Source organism: Artemia sp. Qi Xiang Cuo, chromosome 11, assembly GCF_049724085.1.
Source record: "Artemia sp. Qi Xiang Cuo chromosome 11, ASM4972408v1, whole genome shotgun sequence".
NCBI classification, from domain to species: Eukaryota; Metazoa; Arthropoda; class Branchiopoda; order Anostraca; family Artemiidae; genus Artemia; species Artemia sp. Qi Xiang Cuo.
In genome coordinates, this window is record NC_142804.1 from 16,104,487 (window position 1) to 16,123,814 (window position 19,328).

A 19,328-nucleotide genomic window follows, 5' to 3' on the forward strand; every position below is an offset into this window, starting at 1 on the left:
CTGCCAGCAGAATCGAGTATGTTATCTTTGAAAGACTTCCAGGCTACTTCAGGGTCGTCCAGAACTTGGAGGCAGCTAAACCGGTTAGAGATATCGACAGCATACTTCTGTTGCATCTGAGATGTAGCCAGACTACTCAGATCGAGCTTGGAAGGCCGTCTTTCTTGTCCTTGTGCTCTCAGGCGTAGCCTGAGTGTGGCGACTACCATCCTACGGTCTGTGTTTCCAAGCTCGGCCGACCTATAAGTCCGGCAATTTGTTATCGACGAGCGCCAGCGACCCGAGATCATAACATAATCGATCATCTTCTTTGTCGTCAGTCCCAGCGGGAAAAAAGGACCAAAATGAAATTTCCAAATGAAATCGAAAAAAACAACAAAAAGACCCAGCGGGAAATAAGGACCAAAATAAATTGTCCAGATGAAATCGGAAAGAAGGACCAAAAAGACCCAGCGGGAAAAAAGGACCGAAATGAAATGCCGAAATGAAATCGGGAAAAAAAAGTACCAAAAAGACCCAGCGGGAAAAAAACACCAAAATGAAATGGCGGGAGACAAGAATCTAGGACGGTGACCAAAAACATGTTCTGTGTCTTCCAAGTAATGAAGCGCTTATTTTTAGTTGTTTACAAGCCTAGTCAGGTGGTATGCCTGAATATCAGTTTTTAAGTTTGATCTAAACATGCCAAGTTTACATTTAAGTCGTTCAAAAGTCAATTACTTCAAACAGAAAAAAATGGTAGCGAAAAAAAAAAAAAATAAAAAAGGGTGATTTTTGAGTTTTTGATTCCAATGCGCGAATAAGCTAGTGTTTTGTATCCATATGCGTCATTTTATGCACCTTTTTAGAATGTATGTAGGCAAATCGGCTCAAAAAAAATATTTTCAAAGAGAATTTATTTCTGTCATTTCATGGTATTCTTCTTGAGATTTTTTTTATTTTTCGTCAATTTTGTCAAAAGTCAAATGGTGTTTATAGCTGATCTCTATCACTTTGGTTTGGATTCATAAATATACCTAACATAAGTAATTTTCTTTCCTTGAAATCATCCTTGAAAATACCCTTAATTACCTCCTGCTTCTGAAAACAGCGGGTGAAAAAAGGGCTTACAACAAGGGCTAAGAATTAGGCCTACTGAGTAACGAAGTAATATGTTTTGTGAGGAAGAATGGTAGAAATATGTTATACTCATGGGCATATACAGGAGGGGGGGAGTTGTGGATTTTAAACCTCTCCTGGAAGGTTGAAGTGTGAAGGGGTATGGAGAGGTGAGAAGGGCTATGAAGAATCGTGGTGTAAAAGATGTTTGAGGGAGCAGGAATAAAGAATGGTAGAAAATACGCTTTCATTGTTGTTTTTAATATTTTTCTATATCCCTTTCTGTATCCATTTCTATATCCCATATCGCTTTTCTATATTTTTGTTTCAATGTGCTTTTTCTATAATCGTATTAGTGTGAAATTTGCATTTATTGCTATATTGAATCTAAACTTTGAAAGCTCTGTATTAAAATATTTTCTTTTTTTCACTGTTTCTCTTAAAACATTGACAAACATAAATACATTCTTAATTACATTACATTCTTAAACAATATAAACTATTGTTTTAAATTTTTGTTTTAGTTTTACTACTGATGACGGTCACTGCATGTGTGACCGAAATATCTGGTATTTTTTTGTGAATTTCTATCACTCTTAGTATCATCACTGTCTATTAAAAGGATTTTATCCCTATTTGAACTTTTATTTATAAACATTGACGTAAACTTAAAAAATAATTTTTTTTAATTTTTTATCCTTTATTATCGATAACATTATGTGTAAAGATAAAGGGAAAAATATCATTCAAGAAATGGAATTGTTCTGCTTCTTTTTGCTATTTTTCCAATAACATTAAATGTCCTTTAAAAACGATAAAAATAAATCCATGTTATAAAGCTGAAATTTGTGTTGAGTATAACATTGAATGTAAATTTTAAAAAATGCGTATTAAAAAACATTAGTTGATATATAATTTTTTTCACTTTTTCTCTTAAAATATTGACCTAAACTTAAAAATAAAAATTCAGTCGGTGTCTGATCGCTATTTCACCTGTGACATTGAGTACTGAAAAAAAGAAAAAGAAAAAAAAGTACTAAAAATATGTTAAATTCGTCTGCCTTTTTTCGCTTTTTCTCCAATAATATAAAATGTCAACTTAAAAAACGGTAAAATATACCTGAAGAAATTGTAATTTCTTTCGGTGTCTTTTCGCCGTTTCTCCAGTAATGTTTTTCTATTGATATTTTCTTTATATGTTGAAGTTAAATTAATATTTATATTAAACTGTTCTTTTAATATTTATACATTAAATAAACGAAGAACTTGATCAGCTTCTTTTCTTTATTTTTAATATCGAGTCTGGTATCTCTAATTTTTTAACATTGAAGCAAAGGTATTGAATAGCCAATTTTATTCTATTACTCTCTTAATATAATTTTTGCAGCAATTGAAAAAAAAAATGTTATTTCTTTAGGCGTCTTTTTGCTATTACTCCAGCAACGTTTGTCCATTGATATTTTCTTTATATGCTTAAAGCTATATTAATATTATATTTTTTTTAAATAGTTACACATTAAATAGACGAAAAACTTGATCAGCATCTTTTTATATTTATAAAATTGAATCTAATGTTTCTAATCTTTTAATGTTGAAACTAAGGTATTGAATAGCCAATTTTATTAAATAATTGACCTGTTAATATAATTTTTGCAGCAATTGATGCTCCAAAGGAGTCTTTTAATCGATGGCTAATGGAAAGGAAAACAATTGATAGTGGCAGAGACCCACTTCTGCCAAGCCAGTGTACGCCTGAAGTCTCCCCTTCTATGTATAGGTATTGTATCTTTAGCCATATCCAGAGGGGCCAGATGGGGCGCATTTGTGCCATCTTGCTGCTTTTATAAGCGGTTGCCCATTGAATTTTTTAAATATGCACATTTTTTTTTGGGGGGGGGGATCGTTCATTCGACTCATTTGCATAGTAAGGCAGCTTGTGTGAAAAACGGTAAGGAGCCATTACACGGTACTCTAGGACAACGTTGATTATGAAAGCGTGAAACCAAACAAGAGACATTTCAAAAATGCCGGTGCAAAAAGGGAAGAAATTTTAGACTACGATTGATTAAAACCGACGAAGTAGCAAATTGTCTCTGAGATACAGTGACCTCAAACCATGGTAAAAAATATGAGTCATCCATATAATGTGCCTTAAAAATAAAGGCCATTTAATATCCTATTTATAGAGTTGTGTCTATGGTTGTAGCTGTTTTTAATAATTTTCTTTTGGCTCGTGGGAGCAATTGTTAATTAAAAAAGGTTTGTTGCTATCAGTTCTTGGAAGAATGATAAACAAAAATTACAAGTAGAATTTTTTTCAAAGACAATGGAATTCGAAACTCTAAGTAAATATTCTGGTCCTATGTCCAAGGGCCGTCTTCAGCACAACACAAACGAAAATATAAAAGGAAAATTTACAATAAAATAAGAAATTTAAAATTGATTTGTTTTTTTTTTACTTTTAAAACAGCCATAGCATCATGACTTCAACGAAGTTCAACCAGGACTCTTCCAAACTATAAGTGAATATTTTGGTCCCATATCCAAGGGCCGTCCTCAGCACAACACAGACGAAAATGCAAAAGAGAAAATTACATTAAAATATGAACTTTAAAACTTTTTTTCTACTTTTAAAACAGCCCTAGCATGATGTCTTCAAACAAAGTTCAACCAGCTCTACGGAAAAAAAATTCCTATTGTTTCTACTTGTGATTGGTTGTTTATGATGGAAAGGCATTGTGGTCTTCATCGCTATTTTCTATTTAGTTCTTCGAAACATGTGAATTGAGTAGAAAATTTATTGTTGGATTTCACAAATGTAAAGGAAGCTTTTTAACTGTGTTTCAAATTTCAAAACAAGTATAAAGGTGTAATACAAAACGCAAAAGTTGTCTGCAGTTATTTCTTCAAAGAATAATTTTTTACTGTATATATACTATTTTTCACAGGTCTGAACAGTAGAGGAAAGAGGAAATCGCTCTTGATATTCCATCGTCCAACAGAACAATTGAAGGATAGCTGTCAATTAACTCACCTTTTCGAGCTCCCCCCTAAATCGAGGGATAGGGAATAAGAAGGGAAAAGGGGAATATAACTTGACTGTTTACGGTCTGAACAGAGACAAAGAGTCTAATCATGCTTCTGAGATAATTGCCAAAACCTTGAGGTAAGATGTTCTCATAGGAAGTACCGGAGGACAGTTTATTGCCTTGCTGATCCTCCCTTGGAGAATAGCTTAGCAAAATGGTTTGGCAATTATCTTAGAACTGTCATCATTTCAGTAACGAAATTAGGTGTGACAACAATGTGTTGTCATTAGGCGTGATAATGACAATGGATTTTGCCCTTGCAAAATCCGTTTTCTTTCTGTCGTTTTTTTGTATTGACATTTTTTAAATAATTCTGTGGTTGTGACGAGTCCAAGGGCCTAAAGGCTGGTTCTAAAATTCGTAGAATAGCCAGTGGCTTCAACTGACGAAAATGTAGGGAAGGGGAGGGAGTGATTTTTCAGTATTTTTTATTTTTGTATCGTTTTTCTTAAAAAAAAAAAAAATCAAGTTTACGCTGTATGACTGTATTGACCTAAAAGACCTTGACAAGGTCATGTTAGTTTAAAGTTATTGGAGCGAACATACTCATAAATATGACGTAGATAATTTCGGAGACCATACTGCCTTTCCATGACGATAAATAAAATTTCAAATAGGGATAAAATCCTTTTAATAGACAGTGATGATAGAAATTCACAAAAATACCAGATATTTCGGTCACATATACAGTGACCGTCATCAGTAGTAAAACTGAGTTTTACTACTCAGTTTTACATCAGTTTTACTACTGATGACGGTCACTGTATATGTGACCGAAATATCTGGTATTTTTGTGAATTTCTATCATCACTGTCTATTAAAAGGATTTTATCCCTATTTGAACTTTTATTTATCGAACATACTCTGTTCTTAACATATTGTATTCTGTAATAGCGACGGTAAGAAGGTGATGAAAAATTACCAAAAGCTTTTCCATTTTAATTGTCAGTTTGGTCATTCTGTATTCAGTTCTTTGAGTAGATAAAATAGGGAAACTGATTGTTTTCGGAGATGGAAAGGAATAAACAGAAAGTATGTGGAATTGTTTTGAAAAACAATTCACGAAAGTATGTGAAACTGATTGGTATTTTTTTTGTGGAATTTTTGGACTTCGAAACTGACTTAAGTTTTTAGTAGAGGAGTTTGAGTTTTCTTGTGGAAGTTAATGGATCCTTAATGTGGAATTAAATGGAATTAAATGTGAAAGTTAAATTCCTATTAAATCATATATATTCCAAGAAAGTATTCTGTCCCGTTTACACATTCCATTTTTTTTTTCTAGTATTAATTTAAAAAACTTCCATAAAACTAGTTTTTAAGGAAAAGTAAGGAGCTCCATTAAGCTAAGAATGGGCAAAAATAAAGTCAAATAAGCTTCCAAGCGTAAAACTAAGGCTATTAAGGCAAAAATTTGGGATATATAGAAACTGTGTTGAACTAAATCGAAACATACTATGCACACACAGGTTGTAAAGCTGATGCATCAGAATTGCTTCAGGGATGGTTGATGGTATGTATTAAGCTGAAACTTTCAGCGTGTGTTGAAGGAGATGTTGAAGAAATCAAAGGTGCTATGCGCATACTGCTACTAATGCTGCTACAACTATTTCTACTGCGCAAGGTTGCCCTCCAATCACTTTTGACTTTTAAAAAGGTCCTTTCAGTTTCCAATCGAATGAGCCTTTTTTGAAGTTTCTTTGACAACAAATGGCCATTTCAAAATTGCTTTCAGATGCATTTGGGAAAATACGAGGTGTGTGTGTGTAGTTAACCACGCTCCGATCACTTTGAATCTTAAAAAAATACTAGAACTTTTGATTACCAATCCAGTGAGTCCCTCCGAAGTTTATACAACCACCCTTTCTATAAAAACCTTATATTCCCCCAGGGCATAACTTACAATCCTTGCCCCGAGGGCGATGGGGAGGTTGTCATCCTCAAAAACGTAATTTCCAGACCTTTTAACTTACGCTGAACAAAATGGCTATCTCAAAAATTTGATTGGATATGTTTGGGGAAATGGTGGGTGTGTGAGGGGGTTTAGTTTCCCTCCAATCACTTTTGACTATTAAAAGGGACACTAGTCCCTTCAGTTTCCAACGTAATGAGCCCTTTTCGAAGTTTCTTCGACAACAAATAGCAATCTCACAATTTCTAGTTGCATTTTGGGAAAATACGAGGTTTTTTTTTTGGGGGGGGGTATCCACCCTCCAACCACTATGTATCTTTAAAATAGTATTAGAGCTTCTGATTACCATTCCAATGAGCCCCTCCGAAGTTTATACAATCACCTTTCTTGTATAAACCTTATATGCACCCAGGGCATAACTTACAGCCCTTGCCCTGAGGGCTCTGGGGGGAGTGTCATCCTCAAAGACATAATTTCCGGACCTTTCAACTACGTTGAACAAAATGTTTATTTCAAAATTTTGATTGGATGTGTTTGGGGAAATAGTGGGCGTAGGAGGGGTGTAAGTTGCCCTCCAATAACTTTCGACTATTAAAAAGGGCACTAGCCCTTTCAATTTCTGATCGAATGGGCCCTTTTCGAAGTTTCTAGGATAACTCCTTCGATACGAAGTGCCCTGGTCTAAAATAAATAATAATAATAGTACATTGTGCCTACATCGCTCTTTACTTAGGCATCGCTATTGCGCCGTATTAGAACTAGTAGAATTAGAATTAGAATTATTAGAATTATTATTAGCCGTATTATTATTAGCCGTATTAGAATTAGCCGTATTAGAACTAGTACGGGAACTGGTATAAATGTAATTATATTGGAACTTGCTCAATTTGTTTGGGGTTGATTTTTTTTTATTTGTTGTTTTTGGGAACGGATCTTGGTAAACAGAAATTCATCTGAGCAAATTGCTTAAGGGGGGACGCCAGTCCAAAGCCGTTTTGGCCGATTCGAGCCCTTTTCCTGGTCGGCAAAAAGGCTCAAAGACAAAGGTATCAGATTTCACACAGACTTGAGTAAACAAACTCGAAGAGGGCGACTTCCAGGGGTTCCTTACGCTTTCAATATTAGTTACATTTTCCCAGTACATCCAACTTATTCGCACAATTTGTCGAATGTCCAACTCTCAAGCTAACGCTTTCAAATTATACACACCAAATAAATCACTTCAAGAGCTAAAGCTTCACTAAATCAAAGTCCAACTCACCGCTTTTGAACTAAAGGAAGCGTTAATCCCCTCAGCATAATTTATGCGCCCACATCCGTTTGATTCCAAGTATTTTAGGCTCTTTGTCGGGTGGTAAGCAATTTGAAACGTTGGTATGTAAAGTATTCGAAGGGACTGCAGTCAGCAAGTGTTTTTTATAAAAATATGCTGCAACCGCTTCAATAGAATATTTTTCGCTGCATTTTTAAGTACCAATTACGACAATATTGACTGCAGCGATCTCGCAGGCAAACCCAAAATAGGTTTTTCAGTTTTTTTGGGATTTAAGGAAAAATAGGTGTCGGCTTTAGCATTTTGCTAAATCAAAATGTTCACCTGATTCTATTCTATTAGAAAAGACTGAGACCGCCTAACTGCCTCAACTATTAATGTCAGTCAAACTCAAAACGCTTACTATGGGAGAGATAGGAAGGTCGCTTCAAGTATGGCCGCCCCTTAAATAATTATAACAAAAAAAAAAAACTTCTCAGCAAAAACCTCGTACAAGTGATAATGGAACAGATCTTTCATTTTCGCTGAGAAATCTTATCAGAAACAGTATAAATGGTAAACATCCCAAGATAGAGTGGCAAGGGTAATTGTAATTCCTTAATTAACTAAAATGACAATTTCTTCTCACTAGCCAGTTTGTTTTAAAATGCGTTCTTTAATTTTTGGCTACTATGGGCCGGGGATCGTTGTTTACTAATTGCAGCTATCGCTGCAACTATGATCAAAGTAGTGATGTGGTATGACTAAATCTCACGATACTGCAAATAGATTTTTCAACCTTAATCGAAAGCAGTGTGACGTATTGAACCTTAAATCCTCAAGATATAATTAACTATCAATATAGTGAAGATATGACTCTTCCTGTGCTGTTGACTGAAGTGAAAATAGAGGGCTTCTTAACAGCTATGGAAGGAGGAAGCTGTCGCTTTTCATTCTGGAATTGTATTATTTTCTGAAGAAGCTTGTTTGGTTACACCATCTTTGTACTATAAACCCCTACTCGGTCAAAATTATTATAGCCAAATATCACCCCCCCCATATTTTTTTTGTGAGCCACAAGATGGTAATAAAATTGGTTGAGATAGAATTTGCCTGATTTTTGTGTCTTAATGTCTGTCCATGTTCAATACTACTACTAATACTCACTGCGGCGCCAAGCTGCATGCGGCCAACATTGATACGCATGCTCCTCCTCCATCCCAATCTATTTAAAGTCTCTATCTTTATACCCTCCCAAGAAATCCCATTCGCCTTAGACCTTTCATTACGATATCCTCCCACCCCATTCGGGGACGACCTGCTTTTATTTTTGCCAAAACACGGTTGACAAACAAGAGCAATCTTTGGCAATCTGTTTTTCAACCGCAGAACGGGCCCTAGCCATTCCGACCTTTCTCTCATTATAGCCCTAGAAAGTGGGATTGAACCATGTTTTTCGTACAGCTTACTGATTAAGATACCGTCAGCCAGTCGGGTATCCAAAACAACACTTAGGCAATTTCTCTGGAAAACATCTAGCAAATCCTCCGTCTTTCGGAGCACCCACGCTTCCGAACCCTGCTTGACCAATGTCATCAGTGTAGCTTCCAATATTCTAATTTTGGTTCGCAGTTTTATATTCTTATTCTTCCAAACTTTTTTCAACTTTGAAAAAACGACCTGGGGCTTAGCTATTCTATTTTTACCATCTTCACTACATCCACCATCTTTACTAATAATACTACCTTGGAACTGAAGCTGTCCACTTGATCAATCTTCAGGGAGATCTGCATGTTTAATAACAAGTTTAAAACCTTTTATAACCCCCCATTTTTCTATGAGGAGAAGATAGTTAGTACGTACAAACAATAAATTGCGTATTACCGACACAAACAAGTTTAATTAAGTAGTCGAGTCTTTGAGGTGGATTTATCAACAACATTAACGGGAATAAGGTTTGCTTGAGGGGAGGTAATTAGAAAATCGTGGTTTGAATAATTGGTTATTTACCATTAAAATATTATTTATGAAATGTAGAAATTGAACAATGCTTCTTGTTTTGCAGAGAAATTATGAATGATCTACCAATGAAATTGATTAAGCCAAAATTTACCGGTGATGCCAGAAAACAGCTGTCAAAATATTGTGAAGCAGCTAAGTCGATGATCGATGCCCTTAACGCCACCTCTGAAAGTCGGAAAATCGTTAAGTGGAACGTTGAAGACACATTTCAATGGCTTAGGAAAACGGTTGGAGCGTCTTATGACGACTTTCAAGAGAGGCTTGCTCATTTAAAGGTGCTTTTGTTTTATTACATCTGTATACTTGCGTAGAGAAGGATTGTGGGTGGTGGGGCCACCCTAGTTAGCAAAGGGTTTGTAAAACCCTTTTTTTTAATGGTAATGATTTTATATATACAAAAAAAAATCTCAGCGTTCTAGAGCTTATTGAAATTAATTACATTAGTTTGACAAGCATAATTGTTGGGCTCTATTGACCGTAATTTGAACATAATAATTCTTAAATAAAATAATTCTTAAATAAAATAAAATTCTTAAATAAAATAAAATTCTTAAAAAAAAAATATTGCGCATCCACAGAAACTCTGAAACTAACCAAAAATATTGCTAGTTTATAAATATAGATTAATATTCCAAGAAATTTCTAGCTGCATAAGGATGAATTGCAGCTTATTAAGTTCAGAAGGACAATAAGCAAATAATTAATTCAAATAGATTTTAATAAGTGCTTATGAACATAATTCAATAATTGCAAGTGTACATTGAACGGTAAATTAAAAACAAAATCAATTGTAACAACAGGGGTGTGGTTCGAGCTTTTTTTTTTGGAGGGCAAGAGGGGTCCACATGCGGAGAGTCAAGGGGCATGGGCAATATGATAATTTGTTTCTCCAAATTATATGGGAGGGGAGAACTGCCCCCCCCCCCAAACGACCCCATTGGTAATGAGCTTATTGAACATGGGAAATATTTTGGTGTCTGAGACACCATCCTTTCAGGAGAAACTTCCGATCTCTTTCTGTATATATATATATATATATATATATATATATATATATATATATATATATATATATATATATATATATATATATTTCGGTGGACTACATGTATATATATATATATATATATATATATATATATATATATATATATATATATATATATATATATATATATATATATATATATATATATATATATATATACATATATATATATATATATATATATATATATATATATATATATATATATATATATATATATATACCAGTGTCCACCGAAATTTATTATAAGTCCATAAGTCCCCCTTCCAAAAAAGAAAATATTATGTAAGAAAACGTTAAGGTGTTTGTAGTGTTGCTGTTTAAGCTCGAAAATGAAATCTTTTACGTATCAGACATACCCTCTAACCGAGAAAAACTTATGATATGTCCAAATATTTGCATAAATTTTGTTTTAATTATGTTGATATATCAAACAGTTTGTGGTAACGAACTGTTAATAATGAACGATCTGGTCCAATAATAACCGAGACTCTAAATATAAAGAATTTGGATAACAATTAATAGATCAAAAGAACTTGCCTTTTACGCCGATTCCAAATAAATAAAATTCATTAAGTTTAATGATATCTGTCGAAAGTACGAGCCTGAGACAATATGCCTGGTCTTCGAAAAAGAGGAGAAACACCCTCAGAAAGTCCAGCAAGCTTATCCTTATCCTTGGACTTGGACTTTTGGCCTTTTTACCAGACTGTCTCCCCTTCCCCCCTTGCCCCCTCTGAAATATATTGTATGTACGTGGCTTTTAGTTAAAAATTCAAAGGTTGTCCCCCCAAAATCCCCCCAAATTTTAGTATGAATTACAAATAACTCGTACACGAAATTCGTTTTATTTGTCTTACTCTCTCGATGGCGACTTCATTTTACATGTGGAGATACTTCGGGGGAATTTTCCATGGAAATTTTCAGCAGATTTGGAGTTCTCTGTTTTTTTTTTGCGTGGGGGGATTTCCCACAGGAGAAACTCCATAGGAGGATTATCACTAGGAAAAAATTCTCCCTGGAGAAAGTTACGCGCGGAGACAATTTTCCGTGCGGCGCCCCGTCAGGAAGAGATTTCCCAGACAGGGTTGATTTCCTCATTATCTCCACATCAGAGACTAAAGGATCTGATATTAAACTTAACAAGTCTTTCTTCAAATGAAAGTATGCCAAGGAGTTTTTTTTTTTCGGAAGAACCAGAAGCAAGAAATTTTCTGGGGGGATTTCGCAGCGATTCGTTACGGTGTGAGAGTGCAGGGCAAGGTGGAAGTAGTGTACGGTGGATGCCAGTCCCGCATAGGTACATTTTCTGGGGACTGCCCGGGAAGTGGGATGGATTTCTTTGGACTATTCGAAAACATTCAGACATTAATTGAAAAAAAAAAGTGTTCTACTGAAAGTAAGGAGCGGCATTCAAACTTAAAACAAACTTAAAACTTAAAACAATACCCCGCTCTTTGCGTGAAAGTTTGACCTTTTGTCTCGATTTTTTTTTAGGGACCAGTCCTGAAACCCAAGGGCGGTGTAATTAGAACCTGAACCTTTTTTGAAAGTTCTTTAAAACTTTAGTGTGAAGAAAGGGGTATTGAGGAGAGGGCAGCCCCCCCCCCCTTATATATGCAAAATAATTTATGCGTGTCTTCAGTTTTATATTGGTCATAACTTGCAGTAGAATCAACTTTTTTTTCATTTAATTCCTAAACTAAAGTAACACCCCGACTGAATAGGCATCTTATTAGCCAATTACGGTTTCTTGACATAGAAGCAATTTCAGGTTTGGATTGCATCTGTATATTAGGGGCCAGTATATAGGCCTATAGTTGCAGTTTTTATTTGTTACTGATTATTTTTTATCTATTTATGAAGACGCAATTGACTCCTCACATAACAGCAGCAGCAAAAGCATCTGTAGAAGGAATTTGTGTGAAAATCAACACCTTGTCTGCCGAATATGCCAAAAAGGTTATGGACCGAGAAAAAACGTTCTTAAAAGAAAATGGAATTGAAGGTAAATACCTTGTGGGGTAGTATCATTTTTAGTAGTATCAGCGACTCACCAGTGACTACACTTGAAAAACCCAACCGGAGCGAATTGCGGTTACCGCACTTTGCTGCCACTGGACGCAAAGCTGCCGCAACCAGAGCAAAGTGCGATGCCGAATAAACAAAACAGCACACAATTCCTACTTGGACTTGCGACATCAACCGCATGTGGGCGTTAAAAAAAAGTAAAGAAAAAAGAGAGAATAAATTAATCAAGAAATCAAGAATGTTTTGGTATCTTGTAAATCTTTGGTACCTTTTAAAGGTACCAAACGAATAAAGCTTAGAAGAAGAGATACATATATTTGAGTATAGTACTTTTCGACTTCTCCAATTTTTAGAGTCCTATTTATAAAAGTGCCGGACAAGTTTGGAGCAGTTTAGATCAATTAATGGAATTAGGGCTAATTAAGATACCTTTTATGTCTAGAAACTTCAATGCTAGATGGAAAATTGCCAAACATTAGATGGCATTAGGGATTTTTACCCTCACCAGTCTCATCTCTGGCCAGTTCTTCACATTCTTCGGTAAATTTTTGATGGAAAATAGGAGAATGAAGGTCTTCCCTATACCCTAAAATTACTTCAATTATTTTTTCAAATAGCCAAGATTCCTTCCAGGGTTTAAAATGCACATTTATGTTGACAAGTAAAATTAGAATTGAACGAAGCTTTGCATTGCTGTAGTTTCTGAACTTTGCTGAACAATATCACAGTCTAGTATCAATTTTGTTTAGTTCAACTTTTTAAATGAAAATAAAAGGTACTTTTCAAAATCTAAAGAGGGGAAATTAATCTGCTTTACAATTGATGCCCCTGCTTTAGTACTGGACAATCATTGAGGGGTATGTCCCCATCCATTTACATGGTTGTAGGGAAGTTAGTTTTCTCCCTTGTCCATTTGCTTCTTTTACCAAAAAAAAACGTCCAGTCTATGTTACTACTTGATTTTTTTATTATTATTTCTTCCCATTCCCTACGGTATAACTTATACGCTATACGTTCCCTCCGTATAACTTCTTACGTATAACGTGAGACGTTATAACGTTATACGTTAACGTTATACGGTATACGTTCCCTCCGTATAACTTCTTTGTTTTCCTATGAAGTGCTAGATGATAATGACACTTTTTGAAATAGAATTTGATCTGTTTCCATGTCTTGTTATTCGTCTGTATAACTTGATATTTGAAAATACCCTACAGCACAACCCACCCACAAACCTCCAGGAATTTTTAATTTATCAAAACTTGATCTGTACGGTCTTTTTATGATTCTAATTATGTATTTTTCAAAGAACACATCTGAATCCAGTTGTTGTATTATTTAAATAACATATGAAGTAGTAATTTTAGAAATGAAGTAGTAATCCAGCTGTTGAAATACCAATTGGTTAAGTTAAGGGGGGGGACTGAGTTAATCCGGGGATAAGCTGAAGGGGGCTGGTTTAAACGGAGGTTGAATTGCATGGGAGTTGAGTTAAACGGAGGTTCAGTTGAACGAGGGTTCTGGTAAATGGATTTAGTTGCATGGGTTGAGTTAATCGAGGATTTACGCACACCAGGGAATAGCAAATTTTAGGGATTGGGGTTTTTCCTTTCAGAATTCCTTGGGGCCTTTCGTGGAAATTCCTTTCAGAATTTCCACGGCAAATGAGTTTGGTGCTACTCATCCAGATTGAACTTCTCAGCTCATTTGTACCCCTTTGCGTCTACTTACACACCTAAAGCAGGTCCAAAGACCTCCCCCCCCCCTCCTGAAAAATTCAAAAATATTTGTAAAAAAAAAATTTTTTTTTTGTATTTTTAACCTTCACCTCTTCACCAATGAAATATCTTCTTCACGCCCTGCCTCCTAAAAGCCGGACTTAGCTGTACCTATACTGCTGGAAAGTTTATTGTACGTTTTTTATTCAGTTTTAATGGAATTTAATTTAGGTTTGTTTTGAGTTAGCTTTAGTGTGATTCTTTTTGTAGATATTTTAATAGACAAAGAGGTTATCTTTCAGAATTTTCACTTCAGAATTTGCAAGGTAGAAGGGTTTGGTGCTACTCAGCCCGTTTGAACTACCCACTTATACCTCAGCAGCCAATTGTTGAATACTTCATAGATAGAGATCAAACACTTCTTCGATACAAAGGTGATGCAGTTCGGGTTAACTCTATGTTTATGCAGAAATTGGTAAGTTCTTATGAGTTTATCCCTAGAAAACGGCTCTTAGAATGAGTAAAATGGTTTTAAATATTTTAAAAGAAGAAGGAAAATTATTTTATCTTGAAATTATTTTGAAGTATTATTTTGAAATTATTTTGTATAATTTTTTGAAAATTATTTTGAAATTATTTTGAAGTATCTTGAAATATTTTATTATTTTATTTTATCTTGATAAAATAATTTATATTTTGGATTATTTTATCTTGAAATCTGTTTTCGCGAAAAGGAAGTATATTAGTTTTTAAAAATCAAATAGAGATCAAACATTTCTTCTACATAAGAGCATTGCAGCACAAACTGACTCCTCGTTTATACATACATCATACATCATACATACATACATCAATATCATATACAAGGCCGTATCCGGGGTGGGGGGGGAGTTGGGGGTTTGACCCCCCCCCCCAATGTTTGTCCAATTCGTAAAAACGTAATAAAAATGAATATAAACAAATTTTTGATTTCTTTTGTTAAGTTGTTTTATTCACCCCCCCCCTAAAAAAATACTGGATTCGGCCCTGTTCAGATGGATTGCCCCTGTAAGTTTTTATTCTTAGAGGTGGGGTACAGGCAGGAAAAAGACATAATAACGAGAAAATATGGAATATATGGAAAATATGGAAAGTAATAATAACGAGAAAATATGGAACTGATTGAATTTGTGTTATTGCGCATCGTTTTGGTTAGAATTAATCTTTTTTTTCAATCCGAAGAGAGTTTTCTCCCTCCCTCTCCCTCCCGTAAAAGGGAGGGAGGCCGGAGTACCGGCCTCCCTCCCTTTTACGTCCCAGCTCCTTTTTATTTCGGTATACGAAATAGATATTCCATAGTTTTCATTTATTTCAAATACTTACTTGATGTTGGTCAAATTTTTCTTCGGAACTTAAGTCTCTTTTTGTTTTTGTGTTTTCTCTGTCAAGGTCCTTTATCATAATTTTATTTTTTTGGGTATTCGTACTTGGCTTCCTTTTTTTCTTATTCATGGTAACTTTCTTGTATTATGAAAACTAAAGATTTACGCCTTTTTCAGAATAATTTTTTAATATGAAGACTCGGTGGAGAGTCGGTTAAGGACTTTGTGGTGGTGGTAGTTTGTGGTGGTTTTTAGGGGGGTTTGACCCCCCCCCCCCCGAAATGTTTGTCTGACTCGTAAAAACGTAACAAAAACGGATATAAACATTTTTTTTGTGTAACCCCCTCCCCCCCCCCCGAATTTTTTTTTTAGTAAAACCCCCTCCGAAAAAAAAAAATCCTGAGTACGGCCTTGCTAGGCTACAAACATAAGAGTCGCTAGTAACCCAATTGAAATGTGCGAGTGATTCCAGTGATTCTAGTAATTCCACCGGGAGATTCAAAAGAATCATTTAGCAAAACCTCAACTACATGTCGGAAATCAAGTTTGTTTGTAGTTTTCCACTTATCTAAACCTAAAATGCTTTCAGTGGATCTTTAAAGTTTAATACAACCAGATTTGGATATTAATTATATTTATAAGCTCTTTTTAAAGCTTTAAAAAAACGTTTTAAAAATTCTTTAAAAAGATTTTGAATTCGAAGACTTAACAAAGGACGTACAGGTGTATTCTGCATTGCCTGACTGTGTCGTTACAAGATGGGCTTGCTGAAAAAGGACATCAGAAAACCTGGAATTTGTAATTAATAAAAATAATTAATATAATTAATATATTTTTGTATCTTTGAGATACCTGTGTTTGTTAAAGGTCTTTGGAATTTTTATCCTCCTATACCGTTACTTAAAATTATAGATCTAACTGGAAACAAATCTACAAATAATGAGCTATTCACCAATATATTATTTAAAATCAAAAGGTGACTCGTTAACCCCTGGCTTAGTTCATATAATTGATGCCCATGGGTGGGTTTTGAACGGATAAATTATTTGTCCCCACCCCCCTAGATATTTAGGTTCTTTACCGATAAGAATCACGTTGTATTTCAAATTTTTCTTGTTGCAGTGTATTCAAAGTCCATTTTTCAAGTTTTGCAGTTTTCGTAATTGTAGTTTTGGAAATCTTGTAGTTTTCGTAATTATATTTTTTTTTCGGGGGGGGGGGGGGGGTACAAAAAAAAAAATAAAAAATCCTACAAAAATTAGTTTTATATTCATTTTCTTTACGTTTTTATGAGTCGGTAAAAAAAATTCTCGGGGGGGGGGGGAGAGTTGTTCGAACCCTCTGACCCCCCTGGATACGGCCTTGTTCTTGCCTTATTTGTATGGTACCCTCTGGTAGCGCAGTGAATTGGTGCTCTGCTTGTTAATGGTGGGCTTGGGGATTGATTTCAGCTGCTGTAAAATTGGGCTTAGGCTTGCTGTCTGTCTCTGTAAAAAAAAAAAAAATCGAGCAGCTAAAACGTCGATTCGACGCCCTTTGCACCATCAATTATATCCATCAATCTTGCACCGTCTTGTACCATCAATTGCAATGGAGATTTGTTGGTATCATTATCTGTATTAACAACCTAGTCATTTTATTATCCTTTTTTCGGTAGTTTTTTTTTTTTTTTTTTTTTTTTTTTTGATAAAATGATGAATTGATATCTTTGATTTTTTTGAGAAATGTTTTATTTATCTTTATACCAATGGTGGAAGACAGATTTTTTTGGTAATTAAAAAAAAAATCTTTGTCAGTCCCCTTATAAGACTGAACTACGATGAGAACTTTTTGTCACATATTAATGCAATAAGAATAACTTGGAGTTCAATTAAATGAAAAAAAAAAAAAATTAAGTCTCATAGTAATGTGTAAACGTAATGCAGTACAATGCTGAAACTTGTGAGCATCGCCGCCTGAAAATGGAGTTTAGAAAAAGGATTAATTAGAAGTTGGTGCAAAAAAAAGTCCGAGGTGCTCACATTTGCTAATTGTTTTTTAACGAAAGAACATGAACTTAGATAAAAGAGAGAAATGGTTTAATTCGAAGTAAGCGAGGTTTGTCCTCTAACTGTTTGCTATTTCTCCGTCTGGCTAATTATGTATCTAATTAACATCTCTGTATTTATATATCTTAAATTTATTTATTTTGTTTCAAATTTTTTGTCTTATTAGTAAGACGTGAAAGCTGTTAATTGCCTGCTTTTTCAAATTGGGTTTTAGTAGACTATCATATTCTAACATTTTTCTTCGTAAGGGATTGAATTTTTTGTTGTTGTTGTTAATTTTTCTGTTTTTTTACAAATTGTCTTCCATGTCATTTACGTTTACCCCACTTCTCTCCCTTTATCCGGTTTCTGAATTACATTTCTTTCTTCTTGCCTTTTAGTTTGCTTTTGTAATTTAACTCCTCATGTTGTTTATATTTATATTTTAAAAACAAGTGTTTTTTTTCTCTAGGTAAAAAAATTAATATTTGCGTAGATCCTATATTATCCTGAGGAAGACGATACTGATCATAAATATTTTGATAGATGAATAGTTATATAAAATATTTCGTTGCAGGAACAATTATATCGCTTCAACTCCCCTGAAGATCGAAAATTCGACTATTTTCTCCCTCGAGTCTGGTGTCTTCTAAAGCGGTACAACACATTCTTTGGCTTAAATCCAAATGAAGGGCAAAGTACTCAAGGCGCCCTCCCGGTCACTGTTTTTGAGTGTTTAAATAAACATTTCGGTGTGACATTTGAGTGTTTTGCTTCACCTATGAACTCCTATTTCAAACAGTATTGTTCTGCTTTCCCAGATACGGATGGCTATTTTGGCTCACGAGGGTAAGTACTTCTTTCTTTTCAGATTGCAAGAGATTATCCTTTTCCTTCTTCCTTTCCATTTTATCCTTTTCGACCAACCGTCTAGTGCTAAACGGAAAGCAGGTCGTCCTTGGTTGGGGATGGGAGGGTGTCGTGAAGAAAGATTCAAGGAAATAGGGAATTCCTAGGAGGTTGTAAAGAGGGAGGCTTTGAATAAATTATAAGTAGGAGGGGCGTGCGTAGCTTTGTTGGCTTGCAGCCGTGACTTGTTGGTAGTTGTAGTAGTATTAGTAGTATTATATAACACTTTTGTTTTCAAAACACCTGATGTGCCTCTGCCCCCTCTGGTTTGGGGTACTCGTGGATAAGTTAGGACTTTATCCGTTTTTTTTTAAAGATTTACTCTAGTAAGTCTTTAGGGAGGAGTAGGGAGGAGGGACTTTTAGGGAGGAGTAGGGAAGAGGGTAGATCAGGAGAAGAGTGATTTAGAGATTTTGTATAGATGCTTCTTGGTATTTTCATATAACGTGTATATGATTTACCGCCCTTTTACTGTTTTCGCATTTGACCTGTGAACATCTATTGAATTTAAGCCAGATTAAATTTTGAATAAATTACAGTGGATTGCAGTGACCATCAGTTTCGAAATAAGTGGAATAATAAATTTATATTTACGGACTATTTTACCATTTGGATATATTTACTCACTCATATAAGATCATCTATCTTTTTACTATCTTTTTAATTTGGTTTGATAATCTGATTATAATTCAATTTTGCAAATAAGCGAGCAGAAGAGAGGAGGTTCTTGTTGCAAGGGCTATTGTAGCAGCCGGGAGTGTTACTCCCTTAAACTGCGGGGATCTGGTAGCAGGAAACTACACTTCCTTCGCTTATTGGTATCTGGTTCTTATGATATGTACAGTGAATAATGAATAATGGACT

At 34.8% G+C, this 19,328-nt stretch overlaps 1 protein-coding gene across 1 annotated transcript in view; it reads left to right on the forward strand.

Annotated features, from left to right (window-relative positions):
* The window catches only part of Pcif1 (Phosphorylated CTD-interacting factor 1), a 54,963-nt gene that overhangs the window by 26,927 nt on the left and 8,708 nt on the right, over positions 1 to 19,328 (forward strand). The window contains exons 5-9 of the mRNA XM_089097086.1: positions 2,755 to 2,875; positions 9,414 to 9,645; positions 12,285 to 12,426; positions 14,470 to 14,642; positions 18,133 to 18,404. Coding sequence (XP_088953212.1) covers positions 2,755 to 2,875; positions 9,414 to 9,645; positions 12,285 to 12,426; positions 14,470 to 14,642; positions 18,133 to 18,404 — 940 coding nt within the window. The remainder of the gene's footprint in view (positions 1 to 2,754; positions 2,876 to 9,413; positions 9,646 to 12,284; positions 12,427 to 14,469; positions 14,643 to 18,132; positions 18,405 to 19,328) is intronic.